General features: G+C 46.0%; 2 protein-coding genes across 2 annotated transcripts; one reads left to right on the forward strand and one right to left on the reverse strand.

Annotated features, from left to right (window-relative positions):
- Window positions 1-91: 91 nt before the first annotated feature.
- On the reverse strand, window positions 92-4,468 carry rab39bb (RAB39B, member RAS oncogene family b). The gene is made up of 5 exons (XM_003966844.3): window positions 4,349-4,468; window positions 3,325-3,448; window positions 2,420-2,677; window positions 1,264-1,444; window positions 92-1,067 (listed from the first exon to the last, which is right to left on the reverse strand). The coding sequence occupies exons 3-5, from the start codon at window positions 2,632-2,634 to the stop codon at window positions 822-824; spliced, it is 642 nt and encodes a 213-aa protein (XP_003966893.1). The 5' UTR covers window positions 2,635-2,677; window positions 3,325-3,448; window positions 4,349-4,468; the 3' UTR covers window positions 92-821.
- Window positions 4,469-4,578: 110 nt separating this feature from the next.
- On the forward strand, window positions 4,579-8,410 carry LOC101072325 (ras-related protein Rab-38). Its single transcript, XM_003966856.3, has 4 exons — window positions 4,579-4,934; window positions 6,578-6,708; window positions 6,789-6,938; window positions 7,873-8,410. Exons 1-4 carry the CDS (start codon window positions 4,742-4,744, stop codon window positions 8,074-8,076), a joined length of 678 nt encoding a protein of 225 aa, XP_003966905.1. The 5' UTR covers window positions 4,579-4,741; the 3' UTR covers window positions 8,077-8,410.
- Window positions 8,411-13,915: the final 5,505 nt, after the last annotated feature.

Below are 13,915 nucleotides of genomic sequence, written 5' to 3' on the forward strand. Positions count from 1 at the left end.
CTCTGGATGTTCACTTTTGTGAGTTTTCTCTTTTGTTAGCTTTAATGCTAACAGGTGTGATGAGCTGGGAATGAAAACAGGAGGCGCTTCGTTACATGTCCGGCTAAATTTAATGCAGACGAGCACAACAGGTGAACGTTACCAAGCCAACATCCTCGAAGAGTGCATCTCCTCCTGAAGGTAGCATTCAGCGGGGCTGTTGTAGCGGACTGCATCGTTTTTAGCTACCTGTACAGGATAAGGTGGAACCGTCTGTGGGTACAGCATGAAAAACCATCTCCAAGTCCGGGGCGTGTCTCGTGGTGCTGCGGGAAACACCCGCGTTACTATGCTACTTAAAAAATACGCAGAGTATGACGGTACATTTTGAAGTAATAAATGAGTGGTGAGACAGTTTCGTGTACACAGAAACCACTTGCGAGTGAGATTTGACCCTCTTGAGTTCCGGCGCCTCGGGGCTTCCTGTCCGTGCGTTTTTGTGGCTTCCTTGTTCCAGAGTAAAGGAATAAATAGTCGAGCGCTTATGTAGCGCCCTTATAAACTCGGGAATTATCACTACTAAGGTGCTTCCTCCAGCAAACCTCCATTTTAACTGGGCGGACATGTTAGCGTCCCGCCTGGTTAGCTGTACATGTTTTCTGGAGAGTAATGTATGTCGTTGAGCTAAAGGAGGTGTTGAATAAAGATAAATAATCGTCTCCAGCAACATTGCCAGCAGTTCCGTTCGGTTGAGGGGTCGACGCCTCGGATCCTCGTGACCGTCCCCTCTAAACGTGTCCGGCGCCCTCCTTTACCACTTTGACCGCGAGACCTCTCGCGAATCAACATAGGCAGCGGCGGTCGCTCTTCGTCACTTCCTCCGAGGAGTGCACCACGTTGGGGACGAAGCCGCTCTTCACGCCCTCCCAGCCCTCCTGGATCATGATGTCGCCGGACCGCACCTGGGCGAAGATGTCTCTCGTCAGCTCGGTGAAGGCGTGCTCCACGTTGATGGCGTCGCGGGCGGACGTCTCCACGTAGCGCATGCCGTACGCCCCCGCCAACTTCTCCGCTTCCTGGCGGGTCACCTGGGAGGGCAGAGCGGAGAGTTGAGGGCGGGAAATACGGGTCTGTCGCCCGGATGACTCGGCAACATGCTAGTCCCCTTTGGGTTTAATTAGAGAGTCTTGGTTAGCGAGCAACGGTCAGCTACGCTGCTGGGGGGGCAGAAACGAGGCTCTACGCCCGAGTGGACCTGGCCTGGGGTGCTGCTGCGATACACACCTGGCGCTGGGCCTCCAGGTCGCACTTGTGGCCCACCAACAGGAAGACGATGCTGTGCGGCTGGACGTGGCTGCGAGCCTCCTCCAGCCAGTCGTGGACGTTCTGGAAGGAGCGGCGGTTGGTGATGTCGAAGAGGAGCAGTCCGCCCACGGAGTTACGGTAGTAAGCTCTGGTGATGGACCTGCAGCCACAGGTAAACCACTTCCTGAGCATAAACTGTATTTAAAGCTTGCTTTTTTTGAGGTTTGTTGACCAGGAATGAAGCAGAAAGATTCAGATGAGCAAGCAGGGTTAAACAAAATCCCCATATATTTATTTTTTATGTGGTTCTGGAGGGGGGGGGTCACTAAATAAAAGCAAGTCGTCCTAAGAAAAACAGCGGAGGCCCTTACAGGCTGTACTGAACCCTTCCACCAGGGGGTGCTAAAGCTGATGTTTCCGGGTGACGAGGAAGCCACTTAAAATAAATCGTTTTACTTTTTCTCCGTTTTCACCTGTTTGCAGGAGAAATTACGCCTCTAGTCGCCTCAAACCTTTATTTAAATAACCGCTCTCTCCACCGAGCCGGCAAATAAATTGCGGAAATACAAGTTTTGATGCCTCGGGGAGGCGACAGTTGGAACTAACCTTCGTCTTCTGTGGTGCGCACGAATAAAATAAAATGATTTCACTTTTTAAAAATCAATTTCTCTGGATTTCAGTTCTATAAGGGGGGGGGGGGGGGGGTTACTGTCTCCCCCTTTAAGTTCTGCTTCCTCAGAAAAAACCTTTTTCATGCAGCTGATGGTCCAAAAGAAACGTTCTGACAGGCTCCTCAGCGCTGTTAGTGATGGACAACCAGAGGACTCCGGAGACACCTGTCCAGGTGGACTAAACCGGAACACTTTCAAATGTAGCGTCGTTTTCCATTTTAATTCCATGAAGTCAAGTAAAAGGGATTTCCCCAGGGACCCCCTTAGTGCCCGCATCTTTGACTAAAGTCAAAATGGACCGGACTATATTTACACAGGGTAATAAAGCTCAAATTTGAGGCTAGCGAATTGTGTAACGACTGCTAGCAAAGCAAATGCGTCACTTTTGACACCCGGAATCAGCTGATGGCTTCGGAATATCACGAGCGGGGGCAGAAACGACATTTTAAAGCCAAGAGAGGCACCTGAAGCGCTCCTGGCCCGCCGTGTCCCAGATCTGCAGCTTGATCCGTTTGCCCGGTTCGATCTCCACCAGCCTGGAGAAGAAATCCACGCCGACGGTGGGGTCCGACACCTGGGCGAAGCGGCCCTCCGTGAAGCGGCGGATCAGGCACGACTTCCCCACCGTCGAGTCCCCGATGACGATCAGCCGGAACTGATAGAGCCAGATCGCCTCCATGTCTCCGCTGCGCCCGTCTGTCCGTCTGCGTCTGTCTGTCTGACTGAATAGGAGAGAGAGACGGGAGGGGGGGTGGTCGATATTCACTCGAAACCACCTTACCAGCACTCGCCGGATGTCAAAAACATTAAAATATATATATTGTTTTAAAAAAATGCCTGAACTTGCACCGATTCCCCCCCGTTGCAGCCAGTTACCCCCCCGTCCCGACACATTCTGCTCCGTTGTGCACGGCGCGTGTTCCAGCCATGGTACGGAGAGTAAATCCTCTTTTCTCGTCACTTGATGTCAACAGATGTTTTAATCAGATTTTCTTTTTGGGGGGGATGGGGGGGGGGGGGGGGGGTGGCTACATGCGCCTTAGCTTTAGCATTATTAGCCCCTTTTGGTTCACCTTTACGCAGCGGTGGCGTTGGCAACTTTTTGCTTTTAGATTGATGGCGTGAAAACATCGTGGGGGGTGAAAGGCGAGTGTGGAGCCCTCACACCGGATGTATCAGCTCAGGGCATCCCGGGTGGATCTACCCTGAAAGCACCGCGGACGCGCAGCTTCTCTGGAAAAATGTGTCCAAATCCGGCCAATTACGGCAGCTTTGGTTCTTAATGGCCCCCCCGTGTGTGTGTGTGTGTGTGTTTTGAAGAGCCGCTCCTGCTATAAATGACAGACATGTCGTGCTAAAGTCAGCTTACATGGAGCAGATGTGGAGTTCAGTCCGGAATGGTTGCACCTCTCCAGATCAGGCTGATGCGGACTCCATGGCACCGTCGGATCTGGCAGAATGCTCCAAAGATGGATGCGTACGTCCGATAAAGCCTAAAAAACGTGAGGAAATATGAAGCAGTAGGCCCCGGACCAGACCACTGATGCCCTGGCTAATGTCAGGCCCGACCGAAGCTGGCGGGGTAACAAAAAACCCGCGTCCGGAGGTGGTGCGAACCAGACGGGTGTCTCCCTCTCTGGCGCCGGGGTTCGACGCCGACTGTGCGTCCGTTTACCGGGACAAGGTGCTGGCTGTCAAGGGGGAATCCCGCCGTATCATTTCTGTGTTTTGCTGCGTGTTTGTGCGGGTTCGCTGCTGATGAAATGGCAGCATCATATAGCCTGACTCATCCCGCATCAGTACCACTACCGAACACGACCGTGTTGAGGCGCAACGGGAAGCACGGCGGTAAAGATGAGTCATCAAATTACAATATTTGTTTCAGGATTGTTTTATTTTTAGCAGCAGTCATTAAAATCAAAGTGGGACGCGACACAAAAGCCCGCTGGTTCAATGTTTTCCAATTAGCGATGTTCAATTTTGTTCTGAGTGCAAAAAAAGAGGGAGGCTTCCGCGTCAGCGCGAGCCTGCGTCACCACGCAGTCGAGAGTTGCATGACGGGAAATGTAGTTAACGTGTGTAACGTGGTCGGTTATAACGTCGCCGGAATAAAGATGTCTTATTTTACCTGTTAACATTTATTTTTTTTAGATTGGGACATTATTTTGAAGGGTTTTTTAAAGGATATAAAAAAGCTGGGGGAAGATAATCGCTGCCAGACGCCGTTATAGAGCATTTCGAGAGTCGGTGTTTCATTGAATAAACACAGAATACTTGATGTCTTCAGTCTCAACACCCTGTAAAAGACATCTAATAATGACAATCCAGATTGCAGAAACAAGATAATATGATAATAGTAAGCCGTCAATAAAGTTTGCTTTCGTTTTTCTTACGTCGTGGCATAGGACGTCGGAGTTGTATTGGTTAGTATTCTTAAAATGGAAGAATAAAATAGAAGCTAGGGTGTCGCTGATCGAGGTGACGTCAGGAAAAGCTTCAGATCCATTCACATAAAACTCAAAATGAAGAATTGTTATTCGGCATGACCCCAAAACTGACCGCACGGTAATGGGAGTGGCCAGTGTTGCGAGACGTGTAGACAAACCACAGGACAACCGCACTTCTCTTGCACCAGCGGTGCGTCTCCGCGCGTTTTGGGACCGTAGAGCGATGATCAAACAATGAAATAACCGGATTCCCATTCTGGCATTTCCAGGATAGGATGTTCCAGTCGTCCTGCGAGAAGAACCTCACAAAATCAACAGCTCAACTTTTTAGTTTTTGCGATGCAGCACGAGCGTCTGCTTAAAGTTCTGGTCATCGGCGACATCGGCGTCGGGAAGACCTCCATCATTACGCGATACGTGCACCAGGTTTTCTCCCAGCATTACCGCGCCACCATCGGAGTAGACTTCGCCCTCAAAGTGCTCAATTGGGATCACAAGACGGTGGTGCGACTGCAGCTGTGGGACATTGCCGGTGAAATACTGTGTGTGTCTGTGTGTGTGTGTGTGTGCACAGTCTAATTTTACGACCCAAACCCACCAGAAGGCAGCCATAAAGCTGGACCTCAAATTTCAGACTGTATGTGAAGTGGACCGTGAAATTATTATCACTAATATTTAAGATCCGTCTTTGTAGCTCTTGATGTGCCTGAGCAGGATCCCAGCGGCTGATGGGGTCGCCAGGTGTCGCTGTTGAGAAGCACAACTCAAAAAATACAGAACAAACTTCTTACCACTGACTATTAGGCATCTAGTGTGGCTGTAATATCAATTTATGGTAACCAATGAGACCCAATAAAGCAAAATGTCCCTGATAAGGACCTGTAGTGTTAGGCAGGGGTAGGTTTGGCTACACACAGTCAATGACGAAACAAGGGAAAGTCTGCTCCACAAGTCAGAAAAACAAATGCTTTGCTAATCTTCTGTATTTGCATAGTAAAATTCTCCCTGTATTCAAGAGATGTTACCTCACACAGCGTTATATGTCAGAAACTCTGTGTTCAGTCTGTGTCACTGTGGCATTTGTCAATGTGTAGCGAGGCGTGATCGTCCCATGAAGATGACTGTCATGAAACAATCAAGTAATCTAAACATACGCGCATTTGGCAATTTCTTTGTTCTCTAAAATAAGCCATAACTTCCTCTTAGATTTGGTGGGAAGAGAAAGTGAGTGAAAGTTTAGTTTCTGCATATTTGTCTTTATGAATTTCACGGGAAAATTAATCAAAGTGATTCTCGGGCAGCAGAAAATACCGATAACATTTCTGAGAAAGCGGACTTTTAAAAGGGCTGTTATGTTTGACCGCAGGGGTGACGGGCAGCAAAAACAAAGCTTAGCAGACAGAAAAAGGTGATAAACCACAACTTCCCATGTTGATTGATCCTACTGCTGCTGACTAAGAAACAACTTCATTTTCTCTTTATTGAACTCATAAATTTTCCTTAACTGAACAAATAAAACATTGGACTTATTCAAACTGGTGGTCATGATAATCTGATTACATTTATATGACACACATACAAACCTTAGACCAGTATGTCCCGCTGGTCCCAGTATCACAAAATTGGCTGAGATTCCTTGTATCAGCTGATCCCCCCCCCCCCCCCCCCCCCCCCCCCCCCAGTCATATGGTCCTTTTCTCGCCGTGTGTGTGTGTGTGTGTGTGTGTGTGTGTGTGTGTGTGTGTGTGAGATGCCCATTTGCCACCACATTAGAATCATGTGAAAGAAGTTACCAGCTGAATAGTATTACTCAAACCTTCCCCCACACACTTGTTCTTGTTTTCATATTATTGAGAGCATAGAAAAACCCTCATAGAGATAATGTATTACCCTCCGTCTTAGCTTACCACGAACGTGTACGCTAACATTAACTTTAAACCCAACCGAAAACCAGGCATTAACTGTCTTACACACCTTTGAAAACAATGTCCTCAGTTTGCAGGTGAAATTTGTACTTTGGTCCTCACTTTGTAACAGATATAGGAACACACGCACACACAATCAGAATTTATCTAAATTTTATAACTTTTTTCCCCTAATATTTCTTAGTGTTAATTGCCAGTTGCCATATTGATCATTTAGGGAAGAACACTCACTTTCTTTTGTCTTCAAAAGGGCAGGAACGCTATGGAAACATGACCCGTGTTTACTACAAAGAGGCCGTAGGAGCCCTGGTCGTCTTCGACATGACCAGGCTCTCCACGTTTCAGGCTGTCCTCAAGTGGAAAGGCGACCTGGACTCGAAGGTAAATCTGGAGGAAGGGCTGTTATAACACATAAAAGTCTGGCGCTGGTGGCATGAATTTTTACGTTTTTCTGCGGTTAGGTCGCCCTCGGCAACGGGAGGACAGTCCCCGCCGTGCTGTTGGCCAACAAGTGCGATCAGCGGGACCACGGACTCTGTCCAAAGCTGCCCAAACTGGAGAGTTTCTCCAGAGAGTATGGGTTCATCGGCTGGTACGAAACCTCTGCCAAGGCAAGAGCTGACTGTCTTCGCTTTATTTGCTGACAAAAATATCCACAATTTGTCCCTTTTACCTTAAGAAATGTCCTGTGCACCTTTAATTTGAGCTTCACTCAGCCTGAAGTGACCATTTGAGGCAATGTTTATCAATTATTTAAACATCAACGGCATCAATCAGCTGTCTGCAGCCACCAGGGGGCATTTGTTGGCCAAATCTAAAATTAGAAATAGTAAATGGCATGTTTATCTACTAAGACAAGCTAGGAGACAGCGAACCAGCGTGACTCCTATGTTCTGGTTGCTTTATTAGATTTTATTAGGGCTGCCAAAAATAATGCATTAATAATGCAAAAATAATGCATTAAGGAATCTCGATTAACCTGATTGAGAGTTTTAAGGCAGCGTCTCTGGTAACGCATTTAATATAGATTAAAAATGAATTATATTCAATCATCGAAACGAATTCACAGCAACCACGTGGTCCATCTGATTGAAAATTGTAATTGTTTGACAGATTTATTTATCCTCTTATTCAGTCGGCCTGGTTTGAGATGCAGGCATTTTGGAGCTTTGTTTGATTTCATGACACCTTTTTGAAAAACCTTTCTGTAAATAAAAGACTCTTCCAGGTAAACACTGGAAAAGTGAGTGCTTCCAAGTTTTACTGAGTTATTCCTGCCCTAAGCACTTCAGCAATACTAAAATTTATCAGAAAGGAATTCAAATTTTACTATGAGTCGATTCCGACCGAAATGAGGGAGGGGTTTATTACCTGTACCGCCGCTGTCTACCACCAGGGGGCGACAAAGATCCTCATCCTTGATGCACTTACCAACCAATAGCAGCTACTTATTACATAAGCTACAATGCTAATATCCCTTTTCAAATACTTCTCCTGTGTTTTAGCATGGAGGTAAATCCATCATCTTTCTCTGTCTCATTCCAGGACGACACCAACATCGACGCGGCCATCACATGCCTGGTGAAGAGCATCATGTCGCTGGAAGAGGAGAGCGCGACAGCCGATGCCGCGGGCGCCAATCATGAGCCGGACAACAGCGTCCTGGTCCTGCCCCAGTTCAACTACAGCAGGAAGGAGCGAGGGCTCGGTGGATGTTCGGGCTGCTCCTCACTCAAACCCAGGCGCTGAGTTGGCAGGAGGGAGGAGGAGATGTGTGTGATGTGCCTGGAAATGAAAAAAAAAAACATTTTTATAAACTGTCTTTTAAAAAAAAATTATACTGAGCACTTTTTAAACATTACAATTGACTGAATTCTACCAACGTATTCTCACTGTATGAAGAACAAACAACATATAAATGGAAGAATAAATTTATTCCAACACTTTTTAGCCAGCAAAACACGATGCAGCAGTACTTGATGCAGGGTTTGATGTACAACTATGCTCTATTAGCAGCTGCTTTGGCATCATTTGTATTTGATAAATATTAAAAAATAAAGGGGCTTTTTGACACCCTGAGTGAAACTGCATCTTTTAAACTGTGATGTCACCCATAAAATTTAGCTGGCCGGTGTCTTTGAAATCAAGAAGCAAAATAGGGTTTTTATCCACTCTAATGAACTATTTTAAACATAGTAGTGATTTTTTTCTGTTGTTTTACACTGAAGTATTAGTATGAATAGATTTACTTTTAGAGAAATCCGAAAATCCCCTTCAACTGAACAACTCCTTACTCCTGCTCATGCCTCTGTCTACCACTAGAGGGAGCCAGGCACATTGCCCTGAAATGGGCTTCTAATTTAAATGTTGACAGAGTGATGAAATAAGAGGTGAGAGTGCTCCTATCTCTCTCTTCTCTTCTCTCTCTCTCCTCTCTCTTCTCCTCTCCTCTCTCTCTCCTCTCTCTTTCTCCTCACTCTCCCTCTCCTTCTCTTCCTCTCCATCTCCCTCTCTCTACCTCTTTGGTGTGCTCCTCACTTCACCACTGAGATTGGTCCAGGCGGAAAGCGGGGGCAGATGGTGAAAGGAGACCTTTTCTGCATCTCTGTGCCACTTGTACAGATGCTGGCAGCAAAACCTCTCACATGAGCGCCTCAGTCCTCTGGATTATCCCCCGCGTTTGTGGTCTTTTCCTCTAAGGTGCGACACAGGTTGTAGGGTTGGAACCCCAGAAGGATCCTGTCATGCTGTGTGAGTTGTCAACAGGGAGAGCAGTTTGTCGTTTCTCTTTGTTGTTTCTCTGATGTTGGTTTTGCCCGTTAGATGAAGCTCCGGCATCTGTACCTGAATTCTTCCATGTTGTAATGTCTCAGTTCTTCTTTTCGGTATCTTTTTTTAAATCTTGACTGTCCGAAATGGTGCGAAATAACTCTCGGAGAACAACTGTAGATAACTTCAACTGTATAGGTAATTAGAATAAAATCACCTTTGATGTTGCTGCTACACGAGGCATCGTTTTGCTAATTGGGTGGCCAAAGAATTTTAACATCTTTGGGACGACTATCTCAAATGAAAATGTTTTATGATGACTATTTACAGGGAAACCTTTGATACATGAACCGTCCTGGCAACTTAAAATGCCATTCGAGCTAACTTTGCCCCACCAGTCAAAAATCAACTCCAGAAATTTGCCATCCTTGTTCATTTTCAGCTCTCTGACAGGAAAAACATCACATAATTGTGACTAATTGCATGCATTTTTCATGCCTGTGTCTTTTTCCCAGGGAAAATCCTCCGTGACCAAGATGGCTGCTGTTCATAAAATCCTCCTTCTCAGTCTGTTGCTCATTCTACACCTCAGCCAAGGTGCCTAGCGACTAATAATAGCGCCATAGTCTCACAAAAGGTTGCTACATACATGCGCTGCTCTCCGCTAGTGTAAATGCTCAGCCTGCTCTGCGACTTCTATGATCCTCACTTTGGGGGGGGGGGGCGAAGAAGATCGGCTAATTTCTGAATTTGGCATTTCTACAAATGCAACAAGTCCTCCCAGCTTTGGAGGTGGAGGTTGAAACTAAAACCCCTCCAGGAGTGGGGATCGTGGTTTCCTCCGACTCGGCTGAAGAACGTACAATCCCTGATCTGGAATCAATAATGACAGAACGGGATTCAGATTGTGGCTCATGGAAAAGGTTTCTGTTTCATCTCTGTGCCCTTTTTCTGCTCGCAGCCCACACGGCCAGCCAGGACTTCGTTTACTCCTCTACCAGCATGCTGCTCAGTTTCCTGCTGCTGGGCCTGACCGTCACCCTATCGGGAGGCGTCTACCTGTGGGTCCTCAGATACGTCTGCATCGGCTGCTGCCAGCCCATCGTCGCCACCAAGGACGCCGAGTTTTTGGAGAGGATAGTGTGATGTTGTTGGCCGTTCCCTCCAAGTGCTTCTCAAGAACCGGCCGCACATGAACACAACTATAAATTTATGATGAAGCAGATAAAAGCTTTCATAATTGCGCAGAATGCAGGGGAAATTGGCTTTCCGTTGAATGTAAAAAAGAAAAAAATGGGATGAATTCTGTAGAATGTGGGTGTCTGAAGTGTCTCCTTTGCCTGTCGACAGCAGGACAGCTAAAGTGGAAGGAAACTCGCTTTCAACCAGAATTTCTGCCTTATTGTTGCTCAGACATTTCAGCATTTTCTGTTTGGCATTATTAACTGAACAGAAGCGCACCCATGACTGAGCCCTGGGGGACGCCACCGATAATGTCAGTGGTGGTTAAATTGTCCCTGAGAGGTTAAAATCCAATGAATGTCTAGAGGCCATAGTTTGAATATGTGTTTATATGTTAATTGTGCTTGAGTGATCTTAGTACGGCTAGCAACTTCACTAGCAATGCTGCCATTAAAACCAGCTGTGGACAACCCTTCACATTCGGGTGAACTCTCCTGACTTCCTGTCCTTCAGTCACACCCCAGGTGTCCTCAGAATCATAACTACAACAGTGACCATCATCATCGTAACTAATCATAACAGAATCATAACTACAACAGTGACCATCATCATCATAACTAATCATAACAGAATCATAACTACAACAGTGACCATCATCATCGTAACTAATCATAACAGAATAATAACTACAACAGTGACCATCATCATCGTAACTAATCATAACAGAATCATAACTACAACAGTGACCATCATCATCGTAACTAATCATAACAGAATCATAACTACAACAGTGGCCATCATCATCGTAACTAATCATAACAGAATCATAACTACAACAGTGACCATCATCATCGTAACTAATCATAACAGAATCATAACTACAACAGTGGCCATCATCATCGTAACTAATCATAACAGAATCATAACTACAACAGTGGCCATCATCATCATAACTAATCATAACAGAATCATAACTACAACAGTGGCCATCATCATCATAACTAATCATAACAGAATCATAACTACAACAGTGGCCATCATCATCGTAACTAATCATAACAGAATCATAACTACAACAGTGGCCATCATCATCGTAACTAATCATAACAGAATCATAACTACAACAGTGGCCATCATCATCGTAACTAATCATAACAGAATCATAACTACAACAGTGACCATCATCATCATAACTAATCATAACAGAATCATAACTACAACAGTGGCCATCATCATCATAACTAATCATAACAGAATCATAACTACAACAGTGGCCATCATCATCATAACTAATCATAACAGAATCATAACTACAACAGTGGCCATCATCATCATAACTAATCATAACAGAATCATAACTACAACAGTGGCCATCATCATCGTAACTAATCATAACAGAATCATAACTACAACAGTGACCATCATCATCGTAACTAATCATAACAGAATCATAACTACAACAGTGGCCATCATCATCGTAACTAATCATAACAGAATCATAACTACAACAGTGGCCATCATCATCATAACTAATCATAACAGAATCATAACTACAACAGTGGCCATCATCATCATAACTAATCATAACAGAATCATAACTACAACAGTGGCCATCATCATCATAACTAATCATAACAGAATCATAACTACAACAGTGACCATCATCATCATAACTAATCATAACAGAATCATAACTACAACCATCATCATCATAACTAATCATAACAGAATCATAACTACAACAGTGACCATCATCATCATAACTAATCATAACAGAATCATAACTACAACCATCATCATCATAACTAATCATAACAGAATCATAACTACAACAGTGGCCATCTCCTTCTCTGCTCCTCGCTAAGTGCCAGCCCTGGCTCAGGCTAACCATTAGCAGCACAGAGGTGTGCTATTATACAAAAGTTCTCGCCAGTCACCGAACGCTTTCATCAGTGGTTACCATGACAGCAAACATACGGATGAGCGTCATCCTTTGTCTCTGATGTCTCCCCTGACCCACAACTCTGTCTCTCACGCGCTAATGGTTTTATTTTCACCTCCCCGACGTCGCTCCTCATTCCGTGATTGACACTTGCTGAGAGGACTCCCAATGCTGTTGCCAGGGAGTCCCTGCATCGACGCAGTTGCCATGGAAACGGGAAGTTCGGCCTTTTCGCCTGCAGATGGCAACACCGCCCTTGAATTGAGAATTCAGCGGCTGCATGTTGATCATGTTTGCGCCTTTCGCCACAGCTCAGCGGTCTGGCTTCACAGGAAAGAGCGCCAAAACGAAAGTAGATGTTCTTTGGAATGGGAGCGGTATCGAGTCCCGGGCCTCAGCTGTGGGACCGGAACCCTCTTTGGTGGCCTACTCAGCGCTCGCCACGTGCTTTGTCCTGCTCCTGCAGCGTGCACGTTGGTTCACCGCACAGTCGATGTGTGCAAAGAACCGCAGCAGATGAGGCGGCTTGTTCTCACAGACGAGCATACGTGGCCCACATGCAAACTTTCCACAGCTGATCAATGCTGCCTGTGTGTGTGTGCGCCCGCGCGCGTGGCTCCGAGAGGCCAACCCGTGGCCAAACGGAGAAGAGGTCATTAAAGATTGAAAAGTATCAACAGAGGATTCCAAGAAAGTCTGCTGCTGTGGTCAATCTGCAGTATTTCTCACACAGGCAGGAAATTCTGCAACGTGCAGCTGTTTCTCTGAAAGGGAAGAGAAACTGCGTGAGAAACGCACACACGCGCACGCCAGTGTTCTCAGAATGGTCCAGCGCCGTCGGATAGTGTGCGTTTTGAATGGGATTTCAAACTTGCGTTTGATTTTTGCACGCGCGCGCGCACACACACACACTGCAAAAGGCCTTTGCATAACTCACGTACACGTGCACAGTTTTTTTTGAGTCTCCACTGTTTTAAAAACCATCTATGTCCCCACAAAGCTGGTAAAACTTGCAGAGAAAATGTCACCTCGTGTCTGTTTTTAAAAAATATTTTTAAGTTTGTGGGATCATCACACCTCTCGCATGCATGCATGGACACCCCCCCCCACCCAGGAGAAGACTGGCTCCTGGAAATTACACCTGTGCGTGGGACTTTGTGTGCACTGTCGCACCACCAGCTATTTCATTTATTCAGCGCGCACATCCGGTGGTACCCACGGGATTTTCTTTTTTGTCTGCACACCGCGTTCCACATAGGATGGAGTCAAACGAGGACACGGATACCGAGGAATAATTTAATGCCACCTTAAATGTACATTAGTGGGACGCCGACGGTACATCTGCAAAGAGGGTTGGGCAGAAATGGAGAGGAGAATATTATGTGGCTGGTGTTGCAGGAAAACCGAGTCTGAGTCGGAGAAAAATGTGAAATTTGATACGATTGTTTCACAAATTCCACTACACCTTAAAGGCTTCGCTCCTTCCACGCGTCTCGCCCAATAGTCTGCGAAGGCGTTCAGGTGCTGCCGTAAATATGACCACTCATCTCCGCCCGGACGTGAACATTTGTTAGTAGTGACAAACTGGCCTGATTCGACTTTTTGAGATTGGGTCGTGTTGCATATAACTAAGTTTCACCGCGATTTCTTTCGACATCCGTTTGGGTGAACACGGTCATCCTTGATAAAAGTGCC

The sequence above is a fragment of the Takifugu rubripes genome, chromosome 8 (genome assembly GCF_901000725.2).
Source record: "Takifugu rubripes chromosome 8, fTakRub1.2, whole genome shotgun sequence".
Lineage (NCBI taxonomy): Eukaryota > Metazoa > Chordata > Actinopteri > Tetraodontiformes > Tetraodontidae > Takifugu > Takifugu rubripes.

Coding starts and splice junctions, on each gene's coding strand:
- rab39bb (XM_003966844.3), bottom strand. CDS start 2,634: ATGGAGGCGATCTGGCTCTATCAGTTCCGGCTGATCGTCATCGGGGAC. Junction 1,445..2,419: donor GCGGGCCAGGAGCGCTTCAG/GTGCCTCTCTTG, acceptor CTGTGGCTGCAG/GTCCATCACCAGAGCTTACT. Junction 1,068..1,263: donor ACCTGGAGGCCCAGCGCCAG/GTGTGTATCGCA, acceptor CTGCCCTCCCAG/GTGACCCGCCAGGAAGCGGA.
- LOC101072325 (XM_003966856.3), top strand. CDS start 4,742: ATGCAGCACGAGCGTCTGCTTAAAGTTCTGGTCATCGGCGACATCGGC. Junction 4,935..6,577: donor GCAGCTGTGGGACATTGCCG/GTGAAATACTGT, acceptor TGTCTTCAAAAG/GGCAGGAACGCTATGGAAAC. Junction 6,709..6,788: donor AAGGCGACCTGGACTCGAAG/GTAAATCTGGAG, acceptor TTCTGCGGTTAG/GTCGCCCTCGGCAACGGGAG.